This window comes from Hyperoodon ampullatus (genome assembly GCF_949752795.1).
Source record: "Hyperoodon ampullatus genome assembly, chromosome: 2".
Taxonomy (NCBI): domain Eukaryota; kingdom Metazoa; phylum Chordata; class Mammalia; order Artiodactyla; family Ziphiidae; genus Hyperoodon; species Hyperoodon ampullatus.
In genome coordinates, this window is record NC_136915.1 from 152,187,447 (window position 1) to 152,204,451 (window position 17,005).

Consider the following 17,005-nt stretch of genomic DNA (forward strand, 5'->3'; position numbering starts at 1 on the left):
GGCTCCGCGGGCAAGTCGAGGGATTCAGTGAGTGCGGCGATGGGGGCGGTGGGCGTAGGGCTGGTGGACTGTCACTGCCACCTCTCCGCCCCGGACTTTGACCGCGTATGTGAGGGCGAGGTCGGGCCCGTGGGAGCAGGGAGGCCCCCATTCTTTCCGTTCAGGCTATCCTTGTTCTCCTCCCTTAGGGCGAAGCCCCAAATCCTCCCAGGCCCCCGTCTGTGGTCCTGTGCGACTTGCTCCTTACTCCCTATTTAATCTCACTCACACTGATTTTTCCTTCTCATCCCGAATATCCATATCCTCTATCTCCACTTGGCTTTTATTTGCTGTTACTGGCTACTGGAGTCCTTCCCCCTACCCCGCCTTGGCCCGCTGTTTATCCTACCAGCCTCACAGCTCCGGGCAGAGAATCGGCTTACCCCAGGACGCCGTCCGCGAAACTCGGGCTCACTCCCGCACGCCGCGTGCTCCAGTTCTCCAGGGGAGCGAAGCAAACAAAAACCAGCAAGCGCGCACACACACACGTAATTTCAAAGTGTTTTACCCGCTACATTGGAAACTAGAGGCTAATAATAAAGAAGAGCGGGGTCTATTTTAGGGGAAAAATCTCTCAAGAGGTGAAGCTTAAATTGGTGCTGGAAAGACAAAGCGGTGAGTGCATGGTGGTGAGGAAAGCAGGCGGGTTGCAGGCCTCCAGACAAGACAGAATTTGGACGTTCAAGCTACCGAAAGGCTGGGTGGAGCCTGATGAGCTAAAATGAGAGACGCGTAAAACAAGACCGAAGAGGTTTGCAGAGGATTAGTGAGTCAGGAGTTTGCATTTCATTAGAAGCACAATGGGGATCCAGTAAAGGGCTTTGCTTTTTAAGGAGAGAGACAAGATCTGATAATCCATTTAAAAACCATTTTGCTGATGTGTGGCTAATGGACAGAAGAGAACAGGAATAGAAGCTAGAAGACCAGCTTGGAAGCTTTTGCAGTATTTAGACTAAAGATAGTGGTTGCAGGGGAGTTTGAGAGAAGCAGATGGATTCAAGGTATGTTTTAGAGATAGACTCTGTAGTACATGCTGGGAGGAATTGGATGTGGAAAGAGAGGGAAAGGGAGAACTTGAGGATGCTGTAGAGAGGTGGTGGTGCTGAGATGAGGGAAAACTGAGGTTGGAGAGGGCAGGCAGAAAGAATAGGTTTGTTGAGGAGAAAATAGTTATGTTCCGCACATGTTGAAACCTAATACCCATCCAAGTGGAGATGTCCTATGGTCATTTTAAAATGTGAATCTTGGGGCTACCCTGGTGGCGCAGTGCTTGAGAGTCCGCCTGCCGATGCAGGGGACACGGGTTCGTGCCCCGGTCCGGGAAGATCCCACATGCCGCGGAGCGGCTGGGCCCGTGAGCCATGGCCGCTGAGCCTGCGCGTCCGGAGCCTGTGCTCCGCAACGGGAGAGGCCACAACAGTGAGAGAGGCCCGCGTACCGCTAAAAAATAAAAATAAAAAAAATAAAATGTGAATCTTGGGTTCGGGAGAGAGCTATAGGCTGGAGATAAAAACTGGGGACTCATTAACATAATGAGCATAGTAATAAGAGTACTTAAGGTGAGTCAGAGAGAGAAGCATAGGGTTCTGAAATCAGATAGAGAAGAGAGAGCCAGTCAAGGAGACTGAAAAGTAGCAGCCAGCTGGAGAGGAGTATTGCAGAAGCCAAGAGTGGGAAATATTTCAAAAAGGAAGGAGTGGACAAGTGAGGAGTTTCTAATGCTGCTGAGGGGTAGAGTAGGAGGACCGAGAAGTGTCCTTTATATTTGACAAAAACAGTTTCTGTTTTAGTAGAGTGGGAACAGAAGCCACATTTTACTGAGAGAGTAAATGGGAGGTAGGGTCAGCATAGGCTCTTCACATTCCACCACGCTGTTCCTTGCCATCATTGTCATTCTTTATGGTGCCTCAGCTACATTGCTATACACAGCCAAAGGACACTTACTTATCCATCTAAAATGATTATGATTACTTATGTTTATTTTAGGATCTGGATGATGTATTGGAGAGAGCCAAGAAAGTAAGCCAATACCTATAATTGCCCTTTTATTTGTTGTTTTTATTTTCCTCCTAATTTTGACCTAAAGCAGCTTGAAATTTAGTTATACTATGTTGTTGTTACTTCAATAATAATAAGTTAATAATAAGCAGCATTTATTATTTACTATGTGCCAGGCACTGAGCTAAGCCCATCCTGTACATTATCTCATTTAATGTTTCACAGCAAGCTTCTGAGGAAGCTACTATTTTATAGCCAACAATTACCCATTTTATAGATAAGGAAAATAAGGCCTAGAGATTAACTTGTCCAAAGACACACCATTAGTAAGTGATGTAGACAAGATAGTCTGAATCCAAAACACATTCCCACAGCCACCATGCTTACCAGCAATATGGAACAAATTGGTCCATCTTTCAGTTCTTGAATTAACATTATTCTGGAGATCTTGGAGAAATTATAAAAGTTTTCTGAAACAGTTTGATTTGTGTGGGAAAAAAATTATTAATCTTTGGAAGTGTTTATGAAGCTAGCATTTTGTGGTCTTCCCCAAAAATGATAGTCAGAAATGGTTGCCATTTTTACATACAGCCATCTTTCACTGTGGCAGCTTAATTAGGAGTATGGGGTTTGGAGTTACACAGGGCTAGTGATCTTGGGCAAGTTATTTGACTCCATCCAAAACTCTGTCTCTTGATCCATATAGTGGATTACAGCAATGCCTATGTCATAGGAGTATGTAGATTAAATGGGGGGTAATATTTATATTCACCGAACATAATACCTGAAACATAGTAACTACTCAGTGATAGTTATTATGATTATATTGATGGAGTGTGAGTGAGAAAGGATAACTAAAAGCACAGAAAACTTTAAATTTTTATTTAATTATATTGGATGTATATTGTTTGAGACTCTAACTATTCTATTCATTTTTGTTGCAGGCCAATGTTATGGCTCTTGTGGTGGTTGCTGAACATTCAGGAGAATTTGAAAAGATTATGCAGCTTTCAGAAAGGTGTTACTTCTCATTAAGAATTAGAAAGAGTTGCTAATAAGGATGCATTTATGATGTCATATTTATAATATCAAAGATCATCAATTTTTAAAGAGAATGAGAAGAAAAACAATCACATTAACATAGCCCTAAAAAAATTCTTTCCTACTTGTTCTTCAGAGTAACTTTGTCTCCTAGTCTAATATTCTGTTTTCTTAATTTGTTCTACATTTTTAGGTATAATGGATTTGTCCTGCCATGCTTGGGTGTTCACCCAGTTCAGGGAGTTTCACCAAAAGACCAAAGAAGTGTCACGTTAAAGGTAACAGTCTTATAGAACCATAAAAAAATCATAACATCTTTTGACTCAGTACTCCTCCTCTTTCAAATTAATATTATAAGGCAATAATCCAAAAGAAAGAAATTCTATCTTCTTTCACAAAGATGTTTGTTGCAGCAGTTACTTGAAATAGAGAAAAAGTGGAAACAGCCTAGAGGTTAGGAAATAACTAGTTAACTCATACAGTGTTAAATATAATGCTACAATGTTAAATATAACTATAGAAAGTGTGGACTATAAGGTTTATGTAGCAACATGGAAAATGTTTACAGTATAGTGTAGGGAGACAAGCAGGATACCAAATGGTTTATTCACTGTGACATCCATGTAAAAATATATTCTATAAGGAAAAGACTAGAGAGAAAAGTACAGAAATTATACTCGTTGTGATAGTCTGGTAGAGTTATAAGCACCTTGTTTTCATATTTTTTTATCATGTTGTCATATTGCTTTGGCAATAAAAGTGATAAAATATCCAGAAAAAGAAAGATACAAATTCATAGATGCGGTACTATAAGGGAATAGATGAGTTCAAGTACATAGTGTCTTCTTTGAACATTGAACTAGCCCTATAGGAGTGCTCTTGATCTGTTAAACTGCATTACTTTTATACCCTCTCTAAAAAAACTCCTACCCACAAGATCTCACTGACTCACAGTAGTCAATATGTCATATATTTCAGACTTGTCTCCTGACTAGCATCAGGGAGATGCACAGTTTCCTGAGTGCTTTATTACATAATGAGATTGAAAGCCCCATGTTGAAGAAGTAGAGACTTTTTGTTATCTATGAATAAATTAAGATATGAAGACTATCATTTTTTATAATAATCTGTATTCCTACATTGGGGTACCCGAGGTAGTTCTACTTATTTTGGAACAAAATTACTTTTAATTCACTTCAGGTAAAAATAAATACTTATCCTGTAGATTTCCTGAGTTGTTGATATGATAAAATTAGCTAAATTGCCAGAGAGTTGCAATTCCCAAAATGTTGGGGATGATAGCAGGACAGTATTTCTTTCATTTATGTAGAGATTTATACTAATAGTCCTTCATTTCAGTAGTCAGTCAACAAGTGTTTAGTGAGCGTGTACTATATTTCGAACACTGTTCTAAGCACTATAGAAAATCCTTCTCACAGAAGCCAGATTCTGGATTGGGGAAGACAGTCAACAATGAGATACGTGAACTAAGTGCTTTAAAGGCAATGAAACAAGATTATGTGATGGGGATTGTGGATGCTGGTTTTTAGATTATGTAGTCAGGGAAGGCCTCTCTGAGGAGGTGACGTTTGAACTGCAACCTGAATGCAGTTGGCCATGCAAAGAGAGGGGTCAGAGTGTTGAAGGCAAAGGAAACAATGAAGCATAAAGGTCCTAAGGTAGTTACAAGTTTGCTGTGGTCAAGAAATAGAAAGAGGACTGATGTGACTAGATGGAAGAGGAAGGAATAGTGAGGTCAGAGGGATTGGGCAGGGATCCCCAATCACCTCATACAGGTCCTTGTTGGATTGTAGTTTACATCAGTGGGGGATTTAATGTAGGGAGTGACAAGATGTGATTTCTGTTTTGAAAAGATACCCTTGGCAATGGTGTGAAGAATCGATTTTGAAGAGGGCAAAAAAGGAAGAAGGGAGAATAGTTAAAAGACTGTTGGAATAGTCCATGTGAGAAACGATGGTGGATTGGACCAGAGTGGTAGCAGTGGAGATGAAGAGAAGTGAGTGGATTTGGCATGTTTTTGGAATGAATGTAAAACTGATAGGACTATTTAACTTACAAAACTAAATAAAATACCAACAATATACAGGTAAATCTAGATTCTCAAAGCAGACAGGAACTCAGCAAATCTCAAGATAGCCCTCTGGAAAAGACCAGAGTTAAGCAGTTTTGTTCCTAGTGTGCTTGTAGTCCCACAGTAGTTAGGTTTTCCCATCGTGGTTAGATTACAAGCTCCTACCATGGGGTACAAAGGTAGGTATGTACAATAGTAAGTATTCATTAAATTACCTTGGTTTATAAAATGAAGATTGCCTAGCATCACACAAATCTTTCAGCATATTCAATAAATATTATTACCAGGCAGAGTTTAAGCCCCTGGGATATCCTGGGGAATCACAATTCACTGTCTACAAGCTACCGTCCCCTCCAGGCAGGGCATGTGCTGTCCAGTTGGCTCTTGTCCCTACTTAACCCACTTCACTCATTTCGGTTACACGCCTGACCCCTGTTCTAAAGGTTCTGAAGACTAAACATTTTCTTTAATAAAAAAAATCAATTCTAATAATTTGAAATCATTCAGAATAAATCTCTCCTCCCTCCCCTTTGCCCTTCTTTCTTCCATCCTTTCCTTCTCTCTCCTTTCTTCTTTCAATAGCATAGTGAAAACAACATGGGCTTTGAAGTCAGAGAGTCTTGGCCTACTGGCTTCTGTGATCTGTGGCACTTAACTTTGCCGAGTCTCAATTTCCTCGTTTGTAAATCATGAATAATTATTTAGTTGTAGTATTCCCAGTCATAGGGTATAGAGGTATAGGATATTTTAGAACCATTAGCTGTTAAAGAACTTGAGACTTTATGAATAGAACTGAAGTCAGTTTTAGACCTATGAATGTCCTTATACATATTTTTACATCTATTAAAATGATAAAGACCACACATACATTTATACATATTGAATCTGTGATATGAATTATATTAATTTCTATTACTATACCTGACTTGCCAGAAACTTCCAAAATATTTCATGAGGAATTGGAACAGTCTCATTGTACATTTATTTTGCTTCTTTTTATAGATAATACATATTCCAAGAAGCATTTTTTCCCTGTATCTGGTATTCATCCAAATGTGTAATTTCTTTCTGACTGAAGACTTTCTAAGTGTCAAACATTTCCTGAGTAATCTCTCCAACTTCTCCAGTCCCTTTGAGGTCCCACAGACACACAGTAGTTTGGATGTTTAATATGGAAAATCTTTGCCTGACACTTTGACCTACTCAGCTATTGCCAGACATCTTCTCTGGTATTTAGGGTTATATACTCTTAGCTCCACCTGACAACATTAATTCTTCTTCATTGAGTCTACTGGAATGTCTGAGGCCTTGATTTACCCTTCCTCATCTTCTTTTCTCCCTCTTGAGGTATAATTATAAAATCTCCTCTTCTTCCTCTACCATATAGTTTACCTCCCTTTTCTTAATTCTCCCTTGTTCTGATTATCCTCACTAGAAGTACCTTGAATTTACATATTCTGAGACTAAAATCCTGAAAATAGTTTAAAATATCTAGAAGCAAATTTTCCATGTATTTGTCTTTCCCTTGTCTTAAAGGGATCCCTCACAAGGGGAATTCTCTTTAAGTGGAAATAGTAATATCATGGAAACTAACAGTACACAGTTACTTCAATAGTTGGCAAACAACATATTTGTGATATTTAGTATGTATATTGTTGAACCTTTAGGACAAAAATAGGCTACACAGGACTATAAAGACAAAAGAAATTAGTGAAAATAGTGCAAAGGATGTATGGGATTATCACTATTAAAAATTCACAAGCCATCAGTACCCTAAGAGAAGAACATAGCAGTGCACTCCCAAAAACTCACAAAGGTGACCACTTGGTGGCTTTCTTCTCTCTTGCTCAGCTATTCCAGGAAATCCAGTTCACTCCTCCTAAATGCCAGGAAATGCCTCCTAAACAGAAGGAAGGGTTTAAGTGGGAATCTTCGTAAGAAGTCATGTTCTTGGGACTTCCCTAGTGGTCCAGTGGCTAAGACTCTGCGCTCCCAGTGCAGGGGGCCCGGCTTCAATCCCTGGTCAAGGAACTAGATCCTACATCCACAACTAAGAGTTCGCCTGCCACCACTAAAGATTCCGCATGCCACAACTAAAAGATCCTGCATGCCCCAATGAAGATCCCGCCCACAGCAGCGAAGATCCTGTATGCCGCAACTATGACCCGGCGCAGCCAAATAATAAATAAATAAATATTTTTTAAAAAAGGAAGTCATGTTCTTGTAACATAAATGGTTGTGGGATGTTTGTACTCAAATTTCCAGACAGAAGTACTCACCATTATAGAAGGATTACATTCTTAGTTCTTCAACTGGTTAAAAGGTATTGACTATGTAAAGGACCCAGTATAGCATAGTGCCTGGCATATAATAGGTGTTTATACAAAACCTATAAAATTCCCTTCTTCTATTTTAATAAATTTACTTTTTTTTTCATCCCAGGATTTGGATGTAGCTTTGCCCATTATCGAGAATTATAAGGATCGATTGTTGGCAATTGGAGAGGTAAATACCCACTAGCTGATCAAATGATTTCTAATCCAGACGTTCATGTGATAGATGAAAATAGTCCTTAATTATAACAGAATTGGATTAATTATGTTCACCCTGTTCAGCTGAATAATAATTTGTCAGTACTTCCTCAATAAGCAAAAGTGCTTAGGGATAAAACAATAGAAGCCTCCCCATGGGCTTATGTTAATGAAAGAAAACTATTACCATTTCAATATACTTTCCTCTTTTTTTCCTTTTGCTTACATAGGATTATCTCTGTGGTTAGTTAAAATAGTATATACAAGCATACTTTAAATAAGTTAGAGTTTATAATTAAAGAACATTTTTTATTAAATAACTTACAGCTGTGAAACATCACTTGGTAATTCCACTTATAATTAAAGATAAAAAATAAGAATAGCACTTAAATTCAGAATCTAGGTTACCACGATGCATGCCAGAATAGAATCAAGGGAAGCAGTCATTTATAATCTTCACTATCCAGTGTGGTTACCACATGCAGCTGTTGAGCACTTGAAATGTGACTGGCCCAAGTTGAGATGTGCTATCAGGATAAAATGCACTGAGGATTTCAAAGTCTCAGTACCTCAAAAAAAGAATGTAAAATAACTCAATAATTTTTTTTATTGATTATGTGTTGATATAATAATATGACTATATGATAATATTGATAATATTTTAGATATAGTGGATTAAATATATTATTAAAATTAATTTCACCTGTTTCTTGTTAGTGTTTTTAATGTAGCTACTGGAAACTGTAAGGTTGTGTATGTGGTTTATGTGTGTGGCTCCCATTATATTTCTCTTGGACTGTACTGCTCCATACTATGTCTTTTGGGATTCATTAAACCATAAACATGTAATTCTGTTTTATTTTTCTGTTATAGGTTGGACTAGATTTCTCCCCCAGAATTGCTGGCACTGATGAACAGAAGGAAGAGCAAAGACAAGTCCTAATCAGACAGGTCCAATTAGCCAAAAGACTAAATTTGCCTTTGTAGGTTAATTATCTTTCTATATTAATAGTTAGAGAGCAAATTAAGTAATGATTCTCCTGAAATTGAGCTCTACTTTTCTTTTTCTCTGAATTGCTTTAATATAACAAAAATAATAATTTCATATTAAGTACTCAAAAGGAATTTTTTTGTTGTTTACCAGAAATGTTCACTCACGTTCAGCTGGAAGACCCACCATCAGCCTCTTAAATGAGCAAGGTATTTAGGTTCCTGAGAAAAATGTACCTAATGTTTAAGTTTGACAATTCCAGTCCATATTCTCAATAGAACAAGCCATGCTTTACTTGATTTCTTAAAGGGAAGGGAATGGGTCAAGGGTAGAGATGGAAATCTACTAAGATGGTTTTGCAAGTCAGCCTACTATTTACAAGGTTTTCAGTGTGATTATGATGTTTATCAGGCCAGGATAAAGCAAATGAAAAATTGGATCAAGTAATTTTAATGCCTTACTTTGAAAATTAGCAGCTCCAACATTTTAATCAGCTTATGTGAGAGAGGAAAAAACAAAGCAAAGAAGGGTGATCACATTGAGTTACTGTTTTGCATGTTTTATGGCTGCTGCTTTAGAAAATGGTATTATACAGATTGTGGCCATCTTATATAAAATGCACTGTCATCTTCACCAGTTGTTCCTAAAGAAAAAATACTTCTCATAGGATTACTTTCCAAATTTTTAAAGTGCTGTCCACGGTAAGAAATATACTTTATTTTGAAACTTGATATATACACATACATACTGTTTTTGGCACTGACTTTATTTCGAAACTCAGTATATACATATACAGAAAACTGACAAAAGTTCAAGAAGCAGTACATCTGTATGTATGTGTGTATAGATATGTGTGTGTGCGTGTGTTTATGCACACAAATATATAAGCACACACTGGCCAGTCGTGACCCACTAATTTGATTTCATAACTCACGATAGTAAACCACTAAATGTCACACCTACCAGCAGTGTCAAATAGTGAAGTAAACATAATTGCCTGCAACTAGAAAGCACTGTATTTCTCACTGGTGAGTACTGAGTCCCCTGGATTCACCGAGAACATGATTTTTGTGCAGGCTGAGCAGCCATCCTTTAAGAACTGGAGATGGTTTTTGTGAAACTAACTCTGAGTGTTGAATTTGTGAGTCATTTATTTCCTCATTTCTTCTTTCACTAGCATCCTTCTTAAGGACAATTTGCTTAAAAACCTATTAGGAACAATAATTTGACAGTTCAGAAACTTTTGGAGAAGGTTTGATGGTATAAGAAGTTTAAATAATTGCTTAAATTGTATTTATTAATTTTATTCTGAAGATTTGGAGGTTTGATGGTATAGGAAGTTTAAATAATTGCTCAATTGTATTTATTAATTTTATTCTGAAGATTAAGAATTTACTATATTTTTATTCTACTGGTTGAACAATATATGTTTATCTACTCTTTAGAAATCATAGAACCTTATAGTGACCGACATTTACTTAACATCTGTGTCGTTCAATTTGATTAGTAGGAAAACCTCTCATTAAGGAAATAAAATGGAACTGTGATTTATCTTTAATTTTTGAGAGGTGCTGACAAAGTGTTGCTGCATGCATTTGATGGTCGGCCATCTGTAGCCATGGAAGGAGTAAAAGCTGGGTACTTCTTCTCAATTCCTCCTTCTATCATAAGAAGTGGACAGGTAAATTCTTTCATTAAACCTCATTTTATACTTTGTGGAATATACTTTAAAATATGAACTTTTATTATATACTTGTGATACTATTCTGGTTTCATTGCAAAAATTAATCCTAGGTCCTTACCTCATATAAAGAGTAACTCAAGGGCTTCCCTGGTGGCACAGTGGTTGAGAGTCCGCCTGCCAATGCAGGGGACGCGGGTTCATGCCCTGGTCTGGGAAGATCCCACATGCCGCGGAGCGGCTGGGCCCGTGAGCCATGGCCGCTGAGCCTGCGCATCCGGAGCCTGTGCTCCACAATGGGAGAGGCCACAACAGTGAGAGGCCCACGTACCGCAAAAAAAAAAAAAAAAAAAAGTGACTCAAAAGTGGATCAAAGACTTAAGTATAAGAGCTAAAATTAGAAAACTGTTAGAAGAAAACAGATCTAAATCTTTGTGACCTTGGATCAGGCAGTGGTTTCTTAGCTATGACACCAAAGGCACAAGCAACCAAAGAAAAAATAGATAAATTGGATATCATCAAAATAAACTCCCACTCACAAAAAAAATAAACTTCCACTCACAAAAAATTGGGCAGCTCATACTCAAAAGACCTGAACTTCTGATAGCTTTCAGAAAAGGGATTTTAAAGGCAGTGTGAGGGAGGAGGCTGTAGGGTATGTGAGCAGCTTGTGCTCAGTTCTCGAATTGATTGGCATCATGGTGAAGTTTTAAGCATCATCAATCTTCTGGTTTCAGCTGGTCTGGGGTCTACATGCTTGAGGTCAGCAGTTTCCATCTGGTGGGGGCCTGCTTCCTGTAAAAACAGCTTAGGAGTGTGTGTCAGGCCTCTATCTATAACTTTCAGGGAACTGGGAATTTGGTGACTCCGCTATGTGGCAAATTCATAGTCTAAGTTGTTACCAGTTTTCCGACCCAACAGCTATTCATTGCTCCTACATCTTCACATTTCCTAATCACTAATTCTTGAACCAGCCTTTTGAGACCCAGGGGAGGCCTGGGAGACTTGAAGCAAAAGCATTTACTTCAAAATACAGGGACACTGGGCCTTATATACGGTTTCAGGTGGAAAGTTCTAGAAATGCCAATTAGGTCATGTTAATTGATAGTCCATGATTACTTTTATTTTTCCTACTTTTATCATTTTTGGAGAAATTTCTTATTTATTTTTATTTATTTATTTATTCAATTTATTTATCTAATTTATTTATTTATCTTTGGCTGTGTTGGGTCTTCATTGCTGCACACGGGCTTTCTCTAGTTGTGGCGAGCGGGGGCTACTCTTCATTGTGGTGCACGGACTTCTCATTGGGTGGCTTCTCTTGTTGCAGAGCACGGGCTCTAGGTACGTGGGCTTCAGTAGTTGTGGCAGGTGGGCTCAGTAGTTGTGGCTCATGGGCTCTAGAGTGCAGGCTTTAGTAGTTGTGGCTCGTGGGCTTAGTTGCTCCATGGCATGTGGGATCTTCCCAGACCAGGGCTCGAACCCGTGTCCCCTGCATTGGCAGGTGGATTCTTAACCACTATGCCACCAGGTAAGTCGCTCTTCCTTGGATCTTTCAGTAGGCATATGATATCAGATGTTTGGGTCCTTGCTGGATGTTACCTCACTTTTTTGCTCTTGGTTACTACTCTTTGGGTTCCTAGAGGCTTCGGATAATTTTTGGCAAAGAATGTTTCTTCTTAAATCTAACCATTAATGTAGAATGATGAGAACGTAGTGAACATTTATTAATTGAATATTAAAGTATGAATTTTAGATTCTTGCAGAGTAGTATGCATTGACATGTGGGTTTAATGCTCCTTATTTAATCTTTACTTCTCATGTATTAAACTTACTAGCTTTCTCTTTTCTCTAAGAAGCAGAAACTTGTGAAACAGTTGCCTTTAACTTCGATTTGCTTGGAAACAGATTCACCTGCACTAGGGCCAGAAAAAAAGGTAAATGATTTTCTAATTTCTACATTATTTAGATTGTATCTTTTACTTGAACTATTTCTAGTTTAGCTGTGTTTCTCATTCCAGTGTAAATACAATGGGATCCTACTTTAATGCTAGGTTGAAAGGTTATATTGACTTAATTTCAAGTCTTTTGTAAATATGGCTGTTGTGCTACAAAGAATATTATTTGATATGGATCATGTCCTAATTTATGTAATATTGAAATCCAGACCAGTATAGTAAAAAGCTTAGTGTCTAGAGTCAGAAAGGCCTGGATTCAGATCCTGTCTCTGATACCCACTAGCTGTGTAACTTTGGGCAAGTTCCTTAATCTCTCTGAAACTGTTTCTACATTTATAAAATGTGGGTAAAATAATAGTAAAATACTTTGAAGTATTACAGTGGGGATTAAATGAAGTAATGTATATGCAAGTGCCTAGTGTGTCTGGTATATAGTAGATGCTCAATAAATGTTTTTCTTCTTTTAATTAGCATGTTAAAATAAGCCTCAATTTCTTTCAGTACAAGGATGTATTGATATAGTCATAGATTTATTTATCTGATCTTTGCTGTGCATTTTGTTATTGTAGGCCACAAAGAATCATATTTTGAATATTGCTACCATTATAATTATAATTATCTTAAAGGAAGACAGTAGTGCCTGTTACAATCACCTACCACTGTGTAGCTTACTAAGTGCCCCTGACTGCCCATCAGAGCTGTCTCCATGCCTCCCAGATTCAGAGGACTGGCATTTGAGAGTAGGAGGTTTGGGAGCAGTAGCGATGTAATTGTTAATAAACTATGATTATTTGTAATTACATTATGATTACTTTGCTAATTAATGTCCAATTAGTTACATAATTTTATAAATCAGCTCTTAGAAGAATATAGAAGAGGAATGAGAAAATAGAGGATTATAACCACATTTATTTTCTTGTTTGAGCATAGGACAGAATGGTACAAAATTGCCTTCCTGGTTAGTGTGAAATAGGATGAAAAAGACCTAGTTTCTTCACCCTAAACAGAAATGAATTTCAAATGCTCTTATAACTCAGTTTTATGTTTGTATTTAGATGATTTGATAAAAATTGTGGGTTTCTGGCATAGTGCCTTGCACATAGTAGGTACTCAAAAACATTTATTGAATAAATGAATTTTAAAACTGAGGAATTCCAGTGATTAGAAATCTGCACTTCCACTGCAGGGGACACGGGTTCAATCCCTGGTCGGGGAACTAAGATCCTGCATGCCGCACAGCGCGGCCAAAAAATAAAAATAAAATAAAATAAAAACTGAATATGCTTTTTGTTAAGTAAAATGTGTTTGTTCTAGAAAAATATAAAACACAGAAAATCATAAGAAAATAGAACCATCTACCACTGAAAGGTTACCACTATAGTATAGTGGTTAAAAGCATAAACTCTGATGTCAGCTTGCACAGGTTTAAACCTCAACTGGGCTACTTACTCGCTGTTTAGGATCCCTTCTTATCTGTAAAAAAGGAATGCTAATAATAATAGTACCTATCTCACAGAGTTATTTTGAGGATTAAATGAGAAATTCCATGAAAACCCTAGAACAAAACCTTGCCTACAACAAGCACTAAATAAATGAAAGTTCTTATGTCCTTCCACACTTCTTTATGTCCATATATGTACACATAATATTTTTTTCATAAAAATAGGATTAGCTTCAACACATTTCATAACTTGCTTTTATGTGGTGAACACATGTAAATGTCAGTAAATATACTTTTCCTCATCATGTTTAATAAGTATATAAATTTTAGTGTGTGAATGTGCCACAATATATTTAACTTGATACTGTCATTTAGGTTATTTGTTTCCAACACAGTACAGTTGACCCTTGAACAAGAAGTGCTTAGGGGTACCAACACCCTCCCCAACCCCCAGCCCCGCCCCATACCATGGAAAATACATGTCTGTCCACCCTCCATGTCTGCAGTTTTGCATCTGCGGATTTAGCCCTCATTTTCGTGGTTCTGCATTCACAGATTCAACCACGCTTGGACTGTGTAGTACTGTAGTATTTATTGAAAAAAAAATCCATGTAAGGTGGACCCACACAGTTCAAAACCATGTTTTTCAGGGGTCAACTATATTATAAGCAATATGATGAATGTCCTTGAACCTAAATCTTGGTGCGCATTTTTCATTGTTTTCTTAGGCTACGTTATCAAGGTTATTTTTTAACCTTGTTATCTTATTCCTTTGAACATTATCATCCTGAGTAGATAACTTAATAATAACAACAATAATATATTTCATCAAATCTAAATGCCACTGGTTGTAGATGTACCACTGTTTTGCGACCATTAAGGGAAAAAATACTACCAATTATACTTTCACATGCCACTGAATGTCAGTAAAATAGATATCAATTTCAGAGATGTTAAGATAAGGGAGAAGTGCATCTTAGAATCAGTGAAATATGACTACATAATCTATGTAGTCTTCCAGACACCATGGCATTACTTGAGTCAAACGGTAACGTAGCCTGTGAGGTGAAATGGCCAAGCTACAGAGCTTGACCTTTGCAAGCACTCACTTGAGGAACAAACCAAAGGACAGCTAATTCATCAGTCAAGCAGCTCACCAAGTGTCCACTTTGTGCAGACTGCTTCATATGCTAGGTGCTGGAACCTCGACCGGTAATACCCCAGGGCTCTTTTCAGGAGCAGGATAGACTTACAGTTAATGTTGTAGCCTTAGCTTTCAAACTGAGGTTCAGGGCCTTTTCCTCAGCTTCGCCTCACCCCCATTAAAAAAAAAAAAAAAAAAAAAAGTGCTCATCAGTTGTTTTTACCAACGAATTTTCATCTCGTTTATCTACAGTCTTCAAGGATTGCTTCCCTTTAGTGTCATGTTTGATTAATGTCTGCTTTGTCTGTCTCAGGTACGGAATGAGCCCCAAAACATTTCCATTTCAGCAGAATATATTGCCCAGGTGAAAGGGATCTCAGTGGAGGAAGTTATAGAAGTGACAACACAGAACACATTGAAACTGTTTCCCAAGCTTCAGTACCTGCTCCCGAAATAGCTTCAAAACAAAATCAACTGCAGAGGGCACTGTTTGAGAAAAATAAATGTTCTGATGAAGAGTCTGAACTGAAGAAGCCATTGTATCGGGATTATAATTTTAGAGAAATATTTTTCTTAGAAGTAAAACTGGGCTTAGATCCTAAAACCCTGGGTTCTAATTCTACCTTGCACTGCTTTTCAATTAACGGAGTCCTAGCAAGAGATTGGGAAATACCACTGCTTCTTACTTTGCCCTGTTAAATAGAACCACCAAATGAACTGAAACCATTTCTTCTGGCAAGGGTGGCTCCCACAGGTAAGAAATAAGTGCTCCTGTGATGGCATGGAATAGGCTAAAGTTTGATCCTTTACCACCTGTTTGACTTCCCACAGGATTTATCCAGTGAAAGGAGAGTGTCTAGTTTTTTATACTATCAGAAATCTTATCTTTTCTGGGTTTGCAAAATTGAACTTTTAGTACTTTGAATTATCTCTCATTTTAAGAGAAAAATGTGCAAGATTTTTATCTTGATCTTAGATTTTGACTTATAAAGCCCATGGTTTGTGCAATCACCGTTAAATACCAAGCCCCACAGTTTAATTAATAAATTGGTTTTAAGTTCCAGTCTGAATTTTGTCACATGTTTAAAATGTACATAGCTCTATTAAAAATGTATCTGACTTTTTTGCATGCAATAATATTTTATATTTTTAAGTTTTAAAAATCTCTGGTATGAAAAGAGTCCAGTGGATGGTGGTGATAGTAGCACAACAATATGAGCGTGCTTGAAGCCACTAAACTATACCCTTAAAAATTCTTGAGATGGTAAATTTTATGTTATGTGTACTTTACCACAACTTTTTAGAAAAAATCTTATGTATAGGTTACAAGGTATTGCGATCCATACCAAAACATGAGTATTTAATTTTGTTAAATTACATAAGCAGCAAATACTGAAAAAAGTACCTGTCAGAGAAATAATTTAACTTCCTAAAAAGCCAAGTGATTTTACATAATCTTCAATACTTTGAAATTAATTCATTTATAGAAGAATCAAAACTAGTTCTAGGGCAGATTGTCCAAATCAAACTAGACTATCTAAGAAGCAAAATAGAACGCTTTATGAGATACTTAACCACTTATCAGCATCATGACAGATGAAATGCCCACATTTAATGGGAGGTTATATTAAAACTAGACTTCTGATCTCCCTTTCAACTCTATATTTCTTTTGCCTGTTTTCTACCTCCTTCAGCTCCCATTCCCTTTCTCAGACTCTCACCTTTAAATCCTTTAAGATCCAACTTAAATGACTTCACCCTATGCGATCACCCCAGCCAGACACGATCCTTGCCCTCTAAATTGCATAGCCATTTTCTTCATTTATTCATCAGTTTCTTTCATTTTACACAAATAGTTATTGCCCCTCCTCTAGGTTACCCATTAATCTAGGTCCGTAGGCTACAGAGAGGAATAAGATACAGTTCTTGCCTTCAGTTCATACTTTACTAAAGAAGATAGACAAGTGGACAAATTTCAAAGCAATGTGAGAAGTACTATAATAAAGGAAGAATGAAGTACTATAAAACCAGTCTGATGACATTATAACACATAACTCCTTTTTACTAGGGTTACTTTATGTTTTTCACC

The 17,005-nt window shown here is 37.5% G+C and overlaps 1 protein-coding gene across 4 annotated transcripts; it reads left to right on the top strand.

The window, feature by feature from the left end:
- Window positions 1-39: 39 nt before the first annotated feature.
- On the top strand, window positions 40-15,943 carry TATDN3 (TatD DNase domain containing 3; the record flags this gene model as incomplete). 4 transcript variants are annotated; one of them, XM_079697606.1, is made up of 10 exons in its annotated part: window positions 40-105; window positions 2,026-2,058; window positions 2,982-3,055; window positions 3,272-3,356; window positions 7,613-7,675; window positions 8,575-8,684; window positions 8,846-8,901; window positions 10,261-10,373; window positions 12,212-12,310; window positions 15,230-15,943. In XM_079697606.1, 10 exons carry the CDS (start codon window positions 40-42, stop codon window positions 15,371-15,373), a joined length of 843 nt encoding a protein of 280 aa, XP_079553732.1. In that variant the 3' UTR covers window positions 15,374-15,943. The 4 variants fall into 4 exon arrangements, with proteins under 4 accessions (XP_079553732.1, XP_079553731.1, XP_079553733.1 ...); XM_079697605.1 differs by having other exon boundaries at window positions 12,230-12,310; XM_079697607.1 differs by having other exon boundaries at window positions 12,233-12,310.
- Window positions 15,944-17,005: the final 1,062 nt, after the last annotated feature.